This window comes from Littorina saxatilis, linkage group LG16, assembly GCF_037325665.1.
Source record: "Littorina saxatilis isolate snail1 linkage group LG16, US_GU_Lsax_2.0, whole genome shotgun sequence".
NCBI classification, from domain to species: Eukaryota; Metazoa; Mollusca; class Gastropoda; order Littorinimorpha; family Littorinidae; genus Littorina; species Littorina saxatilis.
The window spans coordinates 35,079,851-35,096,104 of NC_090260.1; the positions used below are offsets into that span (position 1 = coordinate 35,079,851).

The following is a 16,254-nucleotide window of genomic DNA, read 5'->3' on the forward strand; positions in this document are numbered from 1 at the left end:
CAGCCATTGTGGAGAGATCTACTTTTTGACGGAAGTGACCGAACAGCTATGAATTAATGACGTCTCGGTATATGTGAACGACGTCACAGTCATCATCACAGTCTGTATCTTTTGAAGCATCGCATTCTTCATGACGTCTTTCTGTGTCTGCATGCGCGAAATGTTTGTTCTTTTCGGGATCTTTGTCATCTATGTTCAGAACTCTGTCCTAGATTCAGACTAACAGGTCTCCTGAGCGAGCCACTTTCCAAGGGCAGCTAAATTTACGTATGGAAACAGTACTGTCGTCTGGGATGCCGTTTTTAGTATTCTCAGCGTTGAAGCTTTTGTAAAGAGAAGAAACGATAACAGCAGGAGAAATAAAAGTCGTGTGTGTATTTTGGGGCTTTTCGGAGGGATGATTTCGAGTTTGAATCCGTTCTTGCCATGCTTAAAAGCGTGTAACATACAATCTTGCACACGTTTGCTTTAGTAGTGTGACATTACCTGCTATTCAAACTTGGTAGTGTGACAGACGTTTTCTTCCACACGAGATTACGTTGATTGTCTAACGAAGCCGTGAGGCTGAGTTAGACATCAGCTAATCAAGTGTGTAAGAAAATTCTGTCACACGACCAAGTCGGAATAGCATTTATGTCTCACAGCTTCAACAGAGGAGAAAACAAACACGTTTTGTGTACACAAGCTTGACAAACCTAAACACAGGAGCAGCCATTGTGGAGAGATCTACTTTTTGACGGAAGTGACCGAACAACTATGAATGACGTCTCGGTATATGTGAATGACGACGTCACAGTCATCGTCACAGTCTGTATCTTTTAAAGCATCGCATTCTTCATGACGTCTTTCTGTGTCTGCATCCGCGAAATGTTTGTTCTTTTCGGGGTCTTTGTCATCTATGTTCAGAACTCTGTCCTTTTAGTTTCAGGCTAACAGGTCTCCTGAGCGAGCCACTTTCCAAGGGCAGCTAAATTCGCGTATGGAAACAGTACTGTCGTCTGGGATGCCGTTTTCAGTATTCTCAGCGTTGAAGAATTTGTAAAGAGAAGAAACAATAACAGCAGGAGAAATAAAAGTCGTGTGTGCATTTTGGGGCTTTTGGAGGGACGAGTTCGAGTTTGAATCCGTTCTTGCACATGCTCCAAAGCGTGTAACATACAATCTTGCACACGTTTGCTTTAGTAGTGGCAAAGAAGGAAAGCGTGTGACATACATATATGCAGTGTATGAGCTTATGATAACCTGAAAGATAAGATTAGATATTTATCTTTTAAGGGTTATCTTCTTTCTTCTTGTCGTTCGCTGTTAGATCGTCAGTCCGGACTGCAGGGCGAAACGTGCTGTCCTCTCCAAGTCCTCTTTGGGGCTTTTAAGGGTTATAGAATAAGCACTGTTGCAAATTTGTTTGCATCCAGCCCTCACCAAAACTAGGGATTAACATATTTACGAGAGAGAGAGAGAGAGAGAGAGAGAGAGAGAGAGAGAGAGAGAGAGAGAGAGAGAGAGAGAGAGAGAGAGAGAGTGTGTGTGTGTGAGTGTGTGTGTGAGTGTGTTCCATGTGTCTGTAGGTCTGTGTATGTGTAAAGTACTGCAAGTAAAAAATGTCACGATGTATTGATTTTCTTCATGCCATGTACTTGACCCTGTCATATTTTTTTCAAATTTACCAGTAGGACGTACTGCAGGGATGGTAAAATCTCAAAAAAATTAACTGGCCTAACTTCAAGAAAGTCACTAGCGCTGATGGGGTCTATGTCGACCAAAAGAGTGGGATTCCCTGTAGGTGGAGTTCCTGGAGGGGGATTCCCTGTATACAGAGAATCCCACAGGGTGGAGTTTTTCAATAAAACTTGCAAACCATACTCGAATTTGTAAGATTAATGTAAAACAAGAAGGGCAAAGCCCATACGACTCACATGCTTTACACATTTTTCCTACCAAAATACATGTGACCTTGACCCAAGGTCAAGGTCATCCAAGGTCATGCAACACAAAGCTGTTAATTCAAGACATAGGAAGTACAATGGTGCTTATTGGCTCTTTCTACCATGAGATATGGTCACTTTTAGTGGTTCACTACCTTATTTTGGTCACATTTCATAAGGGTCAAAGTGACCTTGACCTTGATCATATGTGACCAAATGTGTCTCATGATGAAAGCATAACATGTGCCCCACATAATTTTTAAGTTTGAAACAGTTATCTTCCATAGTTCAGGGTCAAGGTCACTTCAAAATATGTATACAATCCAACTTTGAAGAGCTCCTGTGACCTTGACCTTGAAGCAAGGTAAACCAAACTGGTATCAAAAGATGGGGCTTACTTTGCCCTATATATCATATATAGGTGAGGTATTGAATCTCAAAAACTTCAGAGAAAATGGGAAAAATATGAAAAATAGCTGTTTTTTAGGCAACATTTATGGCCCCTGCGACCTTGACCTTGAAGCAAGGTCAAGATGCTATGTATGTTTTTTGGGGCCTTGTCATCATACACCATCTTGCCAAATTTGGTACTGATAGACTGAATAGTGTCCAAGAAATATCCAACGTTAAAGTTTTCCGGACGGACGGACGACTCGGGTGAGTACATAGACTCACTTTTGCTTCGCATGTGAGTCAAAAAGATTGAAAAACATCAAATTCTACCGATGTCGCCAAGCATCACGTGACTTTCAGCGATATCAGCGACACGCTACAGGAACTAAATCCTGTGGTATTCCCTGTATACAGGGAATCCCCCTCCAGGAACTCCACCTACAGGGAATCCCACTCTTTTGGTCGACATAGACCCCATCAGCGTCACTAGCCCGCCAGAAATGTCGCTGGCCCGGTACAAATCAACAGCAACAATGATGACTGTCAGATCATCTCCCCATCCAACTCCTGCCACTCCCCAACCGGCTATCAGTATTCCCTCTCAAGTGTTCTTTGAATGATCAATCTCTTTTCTCTTTCTAGTACTGTTTATTTTCCTCCTTTCTCTGTATCAGTTTTCAAGTTATTCTTTGCTATGGATTAAGTCGCAACTGTAAAAACAGCCGGAGCGCAAAGGAAATGCTAGAAGCGCGTCTGAGACAGCAGACAGAAGTTCTTGCATGAATATGATAGTATGGCTTTGAAAGTCGATAGTACATGTACAACCAAAAGTTTTGTATTTGGCCAGAATTTTCACTGGCCAGCTGGGCGAGCTACCAGACGGTTTCTACTTGCACAGCGGAGTTTTGACTGGCTGGTGGCGAACGATTTGGCCATACCTGTACTACATGTACAATGCCTCCAATGGTATTCTTCTCTTATGTGCACTGCACACTTCACTTCGATCGATCCTTGTGTCAACAGGGACACTCCATCATCGATTGTCGGGGTCAAGTTGTACACACCACTTCTAAAGATCTTATAAAATCATGTGTTCAAACAAATGAAAAGGAGGGGGTTTAAAATGGAGGCAAGTTTACAGACATTTTGAATAGAAAATCCATCACATGGTTCATTCCTTGTGGTTGTGTGATGGCTTGCATGCCGCAGTAACTCTGAGAGCTATGCCAGCGACGGAGTGCTGCTGTATGGGTCACCCATGCTGGACAGGTCAATGATAGAGGTAAGACAAATTTTGACCACATCGCTCAGAAAGGTACCTAGGGCCAACACCCCTGCCTTAAAAACCACCAGGTTTGACTGTGGGTTAAGATGGTTCACACACTTGCGGTTGGTCCAGATGAAGTCCATGTCAGTCCTGTCGGTGGAGTCTGCCATCAGCTCGTACATCTCCATGAACACACCGTTCATATTGGCCTTATACGTCAGCCGGGCCTGCATCTGGAAGATCTGTGGAGCCCCCTGCACTGCAACACACATGACAGTGACCATTGCACTTATCAGCACACATTCTCTTGTTCTAACATCTTCTAAGGGCAAACATACGCACACACAACACTGCTAACTAGGCATTATCTCTTGCTGATAGGATCTAAGGGCACACACAAACACACATAAATGCACCCAATCACACACACGCACTCACATACATCAAGAGACAATTAAATCATTGATTTTGTTCTTGATTAGTTGATAAGATGCCTTTTGGGGACTAATGAAACGTGAGAGTGAAAGTGTAAAGAAACTGCTTCACAGTTCTGAGACGTTAGGATAACATGGTTAAAAATGATCATTAATACACACACTCATACACTAATGACACATAGTGTAATACACACAGTTTAGACATTGGTGACTATTTCTGGAGTCACGAGTTGTAAAGCCATCAGAGCACTGGCAGTTGGTTGTCCCAGATTCACATGTACCCGGGTAACACGGGAATTGGTGTGAACATTGTGCTGCAAAACAAACACAAAACATTCAACAACGTCAGTCTTGTGCATGTGAGTCCATGAAGGAAAAAAGAAGTTTACTTCTGCAGATATGGCAAAATATTTGTGTGCCATGAGAATCTCAACAGTTTACTTGTAAATAAAGCAAGGAAAAGAAGCATGTTCGACTCACCTTTGTAAAGAAATATAAGAAAAGAAGTTACAAAGATGACCAAATACCCCCCCCACAACAGACAGGAATATTAACTCATTCGAGGCGCAGCTAAATTTCCCCTGTGTTCCCTGCCAACGCGCGATTTAGAGCCATTTTGAAAAAAATATTAAAAATCAACAACACAAGATAACCTTACATACCTTATGTTTTTGCAAAGTTTGAAACTTACTCTTTTAGAAAATATATGAAACATTTGAAAGTACATACCTTTTGTTGTCTTCATATCCACGCAAAATATCCAATTTGAAGCAAAACAAAAAAACTTTCTACGTCATGGGTTCATCATACACAATGTCATGATCGACACTTGCATTGCCCGAATCATCACCCAAATGATCGTCCATTGGCACAAAATCGTCACCAGAATCTAAAATATCATCTCCACTATCATCATCACTGAGGTCAAGATCAGAACCGTACTGAATAACACGTTCTAGCACTCTTTTCAAGTTACTACGTCTCAGCAGAACGATCCGCCATCTTGGAAAAGTCAAAACACGTGGGTCGCACACCGTCAACAAAATTTTTATTAATCCCAACAATTTAAGGGAAGGAACTGTTTACAGTGAATGGTACCACTGTAGACAGATAGAAGTTCATTGCAGGGGTTGTTTCCCTTGGTCAGCAGGACCGTTTACACCGTTAAAAATTCGTGATATCCGTCGGAACTCAAGTGCCGGCACGCAGCCAACGCTAAACACAGATGTCGGAATTCCAGTTCCGACGCGCCTCGAATGAGTTAACTGTATAGTGGCTTTTGTGATTGTGTACTGTATGATTGTGTACTGTATGATTGTGTACTGTACATTCTTCAGGCATTACACCATTATACAGTGGACCTCCCGTAACGACACCCTCCGTTTGCCAACTGATTTTCTAGGAACAGATGCCTTTTACACTTTAACTAACCTCCGAATGGCGACGTCTTCCTTTTTCAGACGACCGACCTACCACCAAAGGGTCAATAACGACTTTAATCTTTTTACCAGTGAGTGTCAAAATTCGTCCAGCACACGATGCACGCGTCCCTCATTAGTGGCGCAGACTAACATGAGAAAGTGTGGCAGTCAGAAGTCAGTAGTGCGTGCAAGTCTAGTGGCCTGTGGCTATCCCCATCATACCTTGTGCTTTCACAATTGAAAGACCTTTGAGTAGGATGTGGGGAGGGAGAAAGGGGGTCGGAGTTTGACCAACAACTTGTGTGTGTACGCATTCTGTGAGTATGTGCTCACCAATTGAGCGAATGAATTATCCCAAAGAAACATTTAAAACACTTCTTTTGACTTGAGTGTGTGAGGTGTTGTCTGTCAAAGCGCTCTGTCTTAGTTTGACTTCATTTTAAATCATTGAGAGGTCATGGTGCAAACATGGCGACTCCAACAAAACAACGGTAACTTTTGAAGCTAGATTAAGTCATGGAGAGATCAGAATCGCAAAAGTAACCCACATTCAATCACTAATCAAGGAACAGGAGTCGCAAAAGTAACCCACATTCAATCACTAATCAAGGAACAGGAGTCGCAAAAGTAACCCACATTCAATCACTAATCAAGGAACAGGAGTCGCAAAAGTAACCCACATTCAATCACTAATCAAGGAACAGGAGTCGCAAAAGTAACCCACATTCAATCACTAATCAAGGAACAGGAGTCGCAAAAGTAACCCACATTCAATCACTAATCAAGGAACAGGAGTCGCAAAAGTAACCCACATTCAATCACTAATCAAGGAACAGGAGTCGCAAAAGTAACCCACATTCAATCAATAATCAAGGAACAGGAGTCGCAAAAGTAACCCACATTCAATCACTAATCAAGGAACAGGAGTCGTAAAAGTAACCCACATTCAATCACTAATCAAGGAACAGGAGTCGCAAAAGTAACCCACATTCAATCACTAATCAAGGAACAGGAGTCGCAAAAGTAACCCACATTCAATCACTAATCAAGGAACAGGAGTCGCAAAAGTAACCCACATTCAATCACTAATCAAGGAACAGGAGTCGCAAAAGTAACCCACATTCAATCACTAATCAAGGAACAGGAGTCGCAAAAGTAACCCACATTCAATCACTAATCAAGGAACAGGAGTAGCAAAAGTAACCCACATTCAATCACTAATCAAGGAACAGGAGTCGCAAAAGTAACCCACATTCAATCACTAATCAAGGAACAGGAGTCGCAAAAGTAACCCACATTCAATCACTAATCAAGGAACAGGAGTCGCAAAAGTAACCCACATTCAATCACTAATCAAGGAACAGGAGTCGCAAAAGTAACCCACATTCAATCACTAATCAAGGAACAGGAGTCGCAAAAGTAACCCACATTCAATCAATAATCAAGGAACAGGAGTCGCAAAAGTAACCAACATTCAATCAATAATCAAGGAACAGGAGTCGCAAAAGTAACCCACATTCAATCACTAATCAAGGAACAGGAGTCGCAAAAGTAACCCACATTCAATCACTAATCAAGGAACAGGAGTCGCAAAAGTAACCCACATTCAATCACTAATCAAGGAACAGGAGTCGCAAAAGTAACCCACATTCAATCAATAATCAAGGAACAGGAGTCGCAAAAGTAACCCACATTCAATCAATAATCAAGGAACAGGAGTCGCAAAAGTAACCCACATTCAATCACTAATCAAGGAACAGGAGTCGCAAAAGTAACCTATGATGTCTGTGATGAAGGTGGATACACGTTCACCATGCATGTATACGATAAAGCCGACAAACGATGGTTTGAGGGGGCAAGCTGTGTTTATTGTCAGCCATGAAGATGATCAGTGTATGTAACAAGGGAACTAACTCTCGTTAGTTACTTAACACATCTATAGCAGTTGCTTCCCTTAGATGGTAACAGATTCTCAAACACTACATCTCTCCCCTTCTTGAATTTTAAGAAGTAAAATCCAAAATAACAAAATGGATAACTGGACAAGCAAAATGATAAGAAATGATATCTTCCCCTGAAGATTAAAGAATGATGCCTAGAAGTAGAAATGTAATGCTGACTAGAAATGTTTAACTTTACATTCAACAAGAAAAGTGTTCTCACTCCAAATCTTATGAAGTAATGCTTCAGCCTTATGAATTTTGAAAGTACTAACAAATGATAATGAAAGTAGAAATTAGTGTACTTATCTTCCCTTCTCATTAAAGAAAAACAAAACAAAACTGAATTTACGTGTCACCCAAAAATACTGAGAAATGATGCTTTTTTTGATGTAGACACAACCATATTTGTCGGTGATGCGTAGACACTCGGTTCTCACCTCACCTTGAAGGTCAGTGTCTTCCGTCTTCGGTAGGCCTTCGTGGGTGTGATTTTGGACTTTTCCTTGTCCTAGACAAGTTTCCTCACACGGTTATCGGCCCTCATCTGGCCGGGTTTGACTTCCGAGTGTCCTTCTCCTAGGAAAGCTGCCTATCAGGGCTGACGAGTCTTTCCAACCCGGCGCTTGTGAAAGCAGCAAAAACATGGGGCATCTTCATCCGCTAAAACAGCCGTTGGGAGCTCCTCGTCCGCCTGTTTTACCGTTGGGATGTGAGACTAAGGGTCCTCTTCCGCCTTCACAGCCGTTGGGAGTACACTCTCCTCGTCCGCCTGGTCAGCCGTTGGGACGTAGAGTCTTTGTAGGTAACCCATACCTGGGGGTTTGGTTCATGGGCGCCAGGGCGTGTCCACGCACCGGTGGGCCTGCACTGCCGCATGTTCGGGGCCAAACCTCCTCCGCGCCCTTGCAATTCTGCCTGGGGACATAAGGCCCCCAGTTACCACCCAACACCTCGTGGAGGGTTGCTTTAAAGCTTGAATAGGACTTGTTGTGGAGAGGCTTACTGGCAGGGAGAGACTTACGCAAGGCTGCTCTCTTTTTCGCCGGTGCTGCAAGCAGCTTGGCTAGCCGGCGGTGAAGGCTGAAAGCGGGATGTGACAAGCACATGTATGTATGCCAACACGCTGCGGGCGCATCACACAACCATTCGTTGGGCGAGAAATGATGCTAACCAGCAATGTGAAATAAAACGACACAATAGGCACTTGATGGAAAATCTTGAAAATAAAATGTCTGCACAGGCACCAGAAATAAAATGATTTTACAAAACATCAGTCAGTTCAACGTTCAAGTCAGAACAAAATCTTGCAGTTTGGTAGGTAAATGTTTTTCCCTGTGCGAACGACGTGGAGTTGGTGCGACGTTAGTATGTGTGTTTTGTGCGTTTTGATTTTGCTTGTTGTGTGCATGTTGCGAGTTTGGTTCATCTGTGTGAGGAAGAGTAACAGCTTCAGTTTCAGCTTCGGCATCAGCTTCAGCGTCATTTGTTTCTGAAGGAGTTGGATGTCTGGGGGAGCGTTTGAAGAAACTGCTGTTTCGCGTGATTATCTTGTTTCCTCGGCACGCAGAGATCATAAAACCGTTCTTTGACACAACAGTGAGGGGTGTTGGGTTGAATGGAGGAGTAGACTTCTTAATGGAAGTGTCCTTGATGAGAACAGAATCACCAATCTGAAGGTTGCTTGGTTTGACATAGTTCTTGTTGTCTGCGTAGAGTTTCATCTTGCCTTTGGCGCGGGCATCCTGTTGTCTCATCTTCGTGTCCGCTGGCTGCCGCGGCGGGAGTTGTGGTAGTCTGTTCTTGATGTTGCGACCAAAGAGGGCAGTAGCAGGGGCGACACCAGTTGTGCAGTGTGGAGTTGTTCTGTAGTCAAGAAGAAACTTGTACATTTCCTGTTTCCAGTTCAGCTGTTGTGCATGGGCGGCTTTGACAGTCTTCTTGATGGTACGCATAAAACGTTCCGTTTCTCCATTTGCACGGGGCCACAGGGGGGTGATCTTCCTGTGCTTGAACCCGGTGTGTGTTGCGTATGTCGCGAACTCGTGGCTGTTGAATGGTGGGCCATTGTCTGTCTTCAGAACATCTGGTATGCCGTATTCTGCGAAGATCTTGTCGAGACGTGGAATCACACTCCGGCTGGATGTTGATTGCAAAATGTCAACAACGGTGAATCTGGAATATTCATCTGTGATGACAAGGAGAATGTTTCCGTTGGGTGCGTCTGCGAAATCAGCACTCAGTTCAGACCAAGGTGCTGTGGGCAGTGGAGACATCTGCAGCGGTTCTCTGGCTGGTGTGGGAGTGGAGATTTGACAGGTTAAGCAGTTTTTTTACCGCTTTCTCAACAGTCTCTTGCATTCGTCGGAACCAAACCTTTTCTCGAAGCAGGGCGACTGTCTTGACGATGCCATGATGTCCAGTGTGAGCGACTTTCACAGCTTGAAGATGAAGAGACTCTGGGAGAACGATGCGTGTACCCTTGAGTAGAACTGATGCGTTGTGACTGAGTGAGAGTTCTGAACAACACAAGTAGAGGGTTCTGAAAGTTTTTGTGTCAACGTCGTCTTTGGCTTCCCAGTCACTGGTAAGGATTGCGTTGATCACTGCCGTAAGGGTGACATCTTTCGCTGTTTCTGAGATGACTGTGTCTAACGTCATGGCTTTTGGAGTGGACGTGTCGACAACGTAGTGAAGATACTCTTCTGCGATCTTCTCTTCTCTGCTGCTGGGATGCTGTTGGACTGGATGTCGACTCAGATAGTCGGCGGGGTTGTCGAAACCAGGTCGGTACTGAACAGTCATTTCGTAGGGCTGTGTTCTCAGTACCCAGCGTTCAACACGAGCAGAGAGTTGAGCACGAGGGTTGTTGAACATGCTGACCAAAGGCTTGTGGTCAGTGTAGACAGTGAATGTAGCACCAAACAGGTAGATGTGGAAATATTCACAGGCCCATGTGATGGCGAGTGCTTCACGTTCTGTCTGTGAATATCTTTGTTCTGTTGGAGTGAGCGCTCGGCTTGCAAACTGGATGATGCGCTTGTCTTGGGTCAGGACTGCAGAGATGCCTACAGGACTGCCGTCGGTGTAGATCTCTGTCGGTTTTCCTGGATTGAAGTAAGCAAGAGTCGTTGCTTTGCTGAGTTCTGCTTTCAGCGTTCCGAGGGCTGCGTCATGCTTTTCATTCCACGACCATGGTGTTGTCTTCTTTGTCAGCAGACGGAGTTCATGGGTGAGTGTTGCATAGTTTGGAATGAAGTGTGCACCACAGAAGTTGATCATGCCGAGAAGACTTCTTACTTCAGATGCGTTGGTTGGTGTTGGCAGTTCAAGAATGGTCTTGAGCTTGGGGTGATGCCGTCTTCCCCGAAGATATGACCAAGGAACTCAAGCGACTTCTTGTTGTACTCACACTTGTCAGTGTTGAGAGTGAGGTCTTTCTCACGGAGACGCTGCATGAGAGCGCGTAGGGTTGTCATGGTCTTGCTGTGACGTACCGTAGCAGAGAATGTCGTCACTGATGTTACGACACCCTTGAGGCCAGACAGTACTTGCCTGATGGTTTCTTGGAAGATCTCGCTTGCGGAGTTCACACCAAAGAAGAGGCGTCGGTATCTGTAGAGACCAAGATGTGTGGAGAACGTCGTGATGTAGCGTGACTCCTCAGCTAGTTCTACCTGGTTGTAGCCTTGGTTCAGGTCAAGCTTGCTGAAAACTTTAGCACCTGCGAGCATGGTTTTCAGTTCATCAAGTGTTGGGGTAGCATGATGTTCTCTCCCGATGGCCTTGTTTGCAGAACGCATGTCGACGCACACGCGTACCTTGCCTGGAGACTTGGGTTTAGGCACCACAACTATAGGAGATACCCATGGTGTTGGACCAGTTGCCTTCTCGATGACACCAAGTTCTTCATCCTTTCGGATTTGTTCTTCCACATGCTTGCGGACATGAAAGGGAACACGACGGTAGTGCTGAGCGACAGGCTGTACCGTCTCGTCGATGTGGAGTTTGATCTGTCGATCATTGAGTTTACCAAGCTGGTTCTCTTGCTGAGTTTTGTGCTCGATGCAGTGGACGGTGGTCAGCAGCTTGAGTGTTTGCGAGGTTGACCAGCTCAGGATGGGTTTCTCATTGCCTGGAACAACACATATCGTGGCTGAGCAGGATGCTGTGTCAGTGTGTAGTTCAGCGCAAAACTGTCCAAACGCACGGATTGAGTGTTGATTGCCGTACGCAGAGATTCTCACGCTTGACGGGCTGAGCGGTGGCTTGGGTGTAAGACTTTCATAATCTGTCCGTGATAGCAGATTGACTGTTGCTCCGGAATCAGCAAGGAAGGTTGTCTGTTGTCCGTTGAGGTAGACCTTGAAGCGTGGCAGTTGATTCGAGTTGCCGTTTGCAGTGAAGACGTACTCAGTGTCTGCGTCATTGCCGTCGTCGATGAACGAAGCGTCGTTGTTGTCACATTCACCATGTTGCTCAACGTGGTGAACAGATTTGGGCTTGTGCTTGATAGAGCGAGGCTGTTGGGAGGAGGAGGAAGAGGATGCACTGCCCCTCCCACCTGTCCCTGATCTTGCCGTGTTGCGTGGACTGGAACGGCAGACGGATGAGTAGTGGTTGAATTTTCCACAGGAGCGGCACTGTTTGTTGAAAGCAGGGCACGAATGCTGTCCCTTCTCATGCGGCCATGTACCACCACAGTTCTTGCAATGATCGGTTGGCTAGTTATGACGGTGTGAGGCTTGACTACGGCGGGGCTGGTGATGATGTCGATCAGGGTGATGCTGGCTTGATGTAGCTGAACGATGGAGTCGGTTAACTGCACCGTCTTCATGCATTTTTCTTGAGTAAGAAGCAGTCAACTCCAATGTGCGGGCATACTGCAGGAGGTCAGACAGTGTTATTCCTGGGTTGCTCAGGCCCTTCTCTCGCACCTTGTTCACTTTGCAACCGGTTATCAGCTGCGATTTAATTTCAGACTCAATGTTTGCAAAGTTACAGAGAGAGGCATGTCGTTTCAGCTGTTGATAAAAAATGTCAACACTGTCAGATGTTTGCGTGAGCTGTCTGAAGGTAAAAACCTGATACTCTCTGTTGATCTGTGGGTTAAAATGTTCATTGATACGATCAACAAGTTTCTGGAAGTGAGTCTCACCATCCCGAGGGGTCAGATCAGCAGCTGGAAAAGAGTCCACAATGTCATTCAGATCGTTCCCAGCGTACGTAAGCAGCAACGCTTTCTTCCTCTTGCCGTTGGCAATGTTGAATGCAACGAACAGGTTCTCTAGTCTTGCGATCCACTTGCTCCATCTGATAGACACGCCATCAGACGAACAGTCAAACGAAGGATAAGTAGGTAGTGCAGATAACTGTTCAGCCATGTTGGAAGTTGAGAAGCACGTGGCAAGTCAGAAAAGTGAGATTACAAAGTTCTTGCACAAGGTAGAGCCGATATGTACGTGGAATAATCCCATCCTCGTCGCCAATATGATGTCTGTGATGAAGGTGGATACACGTTTACCATGCATGTATACGATAAAGCCGACAAACGATGGTTTGAGGGGGCAAGCTGTGTTTATTGTCAGCCATGAAGATGATCAGTGTATGTAACAAGGGAACTAACTCTCGTTAGTTACTTAACACATCTATAGCAGTTGCTTCCCTTAGATGGTAACAGATTCTCAAACACTACATAACCCACATTCAATCACTAATCAAGGAACAGGAGTCGCAAAAGTAACCCACATTCAATCACTAATCAAGGAACAGGAGTCGCAAAAGTAACCCACATTCAATCACTAATCAAGGAACAGGAGTCGCAAAAGTAACCCACATTCAATCAATAATCAAGGAACAGGAGTCGCAAAAGTAACCCACATTCAATCACTAATCAAGGAACAGGAGTCGCAAAAGTAACCCACATTCAATCAATAATCAAGAAACAGGAGTCGCAAAAGTAACCCACATTCAATCAATAATCAAGGAACAGGAGTCGCAAAAGTAACCCACATTCAATCACTAATCAAGGAACAGGAGTCGCAAAAGTAACCCACATTCAATCACTAAACAAGGAACAGGAGTCGCAAAAGTAACCCACATTCAATCACTAATCAAGGAACAGGAGTCGCAAAAGTAACCCACATTCAATCACTAATCAAGGAACAGGAGTCGCAAAAGTAACCCACATTCAATCACTAATCAAGGAACAGGAGTCGCAAAAGTAACCCACATTCAATCACTAATCAAGGAACAGGAGTCGCAAAAGTAACCCACATTCAATCACTAATCAAGGAACAGGAGTCGCAAAAGTAACCCACATTCAATCACTAATCAAGGAACAGGAGTCGCAAAAGTAACCCACATTCAATCACTAATCAAGGAACAGGAGTCGCAAAAGTAACCCACATTCAATCACTAATCAAGGAACAGGAGTCGCAAAAGTAACCCACATTCAATCATTAATCAAGGAACAGGAGTCGCAAAAGTAACCCACATTCAATCACTAATCAAGGAACAGGAGTCGCGGGGTCGCTTCGAAATTTCTTTTGGTCGAAATAGACGGTAATAAAACCGTTATTTCTAATACAGTCGAACTCGCTTAAGACGAATCACTGGGGATCGGAAAAAAAGTTCGTCTTAACCAAAATTCGTATTAAGAAAATTGATTGATTTTTTTTTAATTTTTAATTGTTTTTTAAGTCTTGTACATTTTATGGTGTTTCAATTTGTTTCTATCGCAACTTTCATGCTGCTTCACGTTTGGACAATAAAGTTACATATTCAGTTACATGTTCACGTGTGTCTCATGTTGAGTGATGATTATTGAGTTTGAGTGAGAGTGAGCACACAGATGTTTCATCCAGTTGTTACGTTTTTGGTCACACACAGTCACACACACTGACACTGTCCACATTCGCGGTGTTCCTATCATTTGTCCGGAATCACTTACCTTGGCGACGGGTAGCAAACCTTGGCCAATTTAGTTTTTTTTGTGTGGTTGCAACATGATGTTCAAATCCAAATCGAAAGCACTGACTGACTGATAAACTATCGCGAACCGGCGAACGCAAACGTTGAGAGTGTGGTTTCCCTTGTCCAAGGGAAACCACTCTGGCATCTATATTTTTGGCAATGGCTTCCGTTCAAAACACTGATGTTTCGTTTTTGGTATTCGCGAAGGAAATAAACGTCAGTCAGTCATTCATGTTCAGTGTCTGAGCTATCAATCACTTTGATTCTAAATTTGAAATTGTTTTGTGAGTACAGTGTAATCAGTTTAACTTTATTCAGTGATCGGTTGAGCAATGGTTCAAGCAGTCGACGCAAGGGAAGACTTTGACACATGTATTCAAACTTCTCAAATTCCCATGATATGTCGATCTCGGGACGAGTTTAAAGATTTAGTCATAAGCGTGAGTAAATTACAGACATTATGCATGCTTGGGAATCCAAAAAGTGCTCGTTATAAGCATAAATTCGTTACAAAGAATTCGTTTCAAGCATTTTTTTTAAGCATGAAGAAAGAGGTATTCAGTTGGGAACTTAAAACTAATACGTTATAAGTCAAAATTCGTAACTAGCGTGTTCGTTTTAAGTGGGTTCGACTGTATGCTGACTGTTAGCAACTGATAACAGATATGTCTCACAAATTATATCAGCATTCGTCTTCGGCTCATGGCTGATAATCCATTTTCTCGACATGTCTGTCATCAGTTGCTAACAGTCAGCATATTAGAAATAACTCATACTATTGCAAAATGTAAGTTTCTGCTTCGATGCAGCTGTTTCCCGACAAAAGCAGACACACCTTCTTCGCGCATGTTTACTGCGCATACACACTTCTGCCCGCTCGCGGCCAAACAACATAGCAGCACGCGTACTCAACACAACGTCAAATCTAAGGTCTTTTGCCTATAAAAATAAAATAAAAAACTGACGAGGAAGAGCAAAAAATTCAGTCTCAGACTTGCTAAAGCGGTGACGTCCCCTGCGCTCAACATATTGAATTACGGTGTCATTTATTGACGGAAAATAAGGATATTAGAGTAATTCATAATCATCTTTAAGGCAATCCATAATTGAGCCTGAAGTCGACTTGTCCAAGTTTTGTTGTTGTAAATACATGTACAACTTTTTTCATATCTCGCAGCATTCGTGCCTTCTTCGTCACCATCTTGAAGCGCTTTGCCTCGTTATGAGCCCGTTGCATAGACCAATTCAGAGCGACTTTGCTCTGAGCGGGCGCTGTGTTTCAGAGCAACACATGGCTGGTATTGCATGTGCATCACTGGTGTTTGCCCTAGCATGTCTAGAGCCAATTTTTTTACTTTAAAAAAACCCCTCCTTTTTAAATAAAAATGCTCATTTTACCGCGTGTTTAGCATGACACTGAAACACTGCCTGCCAAAAATGTCCCAATTAAGAGCAAGACTCAGTATCCTTTTATAAATGCACAAAAATCTTGATTTTTGGCAAATTTTTACAGATTGTGTACATTTTCATGACCGGTCCTTAACTTTTTTTAAGAGTATATATCTGATTTGAAAGAAACAAAAATATGACGCCGTGCTAATGTCAAATGAGAGGGTGAAGACTTGAAAGAGAGGTGACAAAGAGTGAGAGCAGGGAGAGTATGATACTCACAGTTGGCACAGCGGGGGCCTGTGTACTGATCCAGACAGCTACATTTGCCAGGCAAGCTGCACGTGCCTCCGTTCTGACAGGCAGGGCTGCACACAGCTAAACACACAGACACAATTCTCACCACAAGTTTTACAAAGGACATGGAAGGTGTCCCTCTGACGTAGTAATTCTTGGTGCCCACAGCTACAGCAGCCCTGAAAGTCCAACAAATGGTGTACTCGCCTT

At 43.9% G+C, this 16,254-nt stretch overlaps 1 protein-coding gene across 1 annotated transcript in view; it reads right to left on the reverse strand.

Moving 5' to 3' along the window:
* LOC138950925 (uncharacterized) overlaps window positions 1-16,254 on the reverse strand; it is a gene marked incomplete in the record, with an annotated part of 92,127 nt that overhangs the window by 45,274 nt on the left and 30,599 nt on the right. The window contains 3 exon segments of the mRNA XM_070322635.1: window positions 3,703-3,844; window positions 4,217-4,336; window positions 16,030-16,125. Of these exon segments, the coding sequence (XP_070178736.1) occupies window positions 3,703-3,844; window positions 4,217-4,336; window positions 16,030-16,125 (358 nt within the window).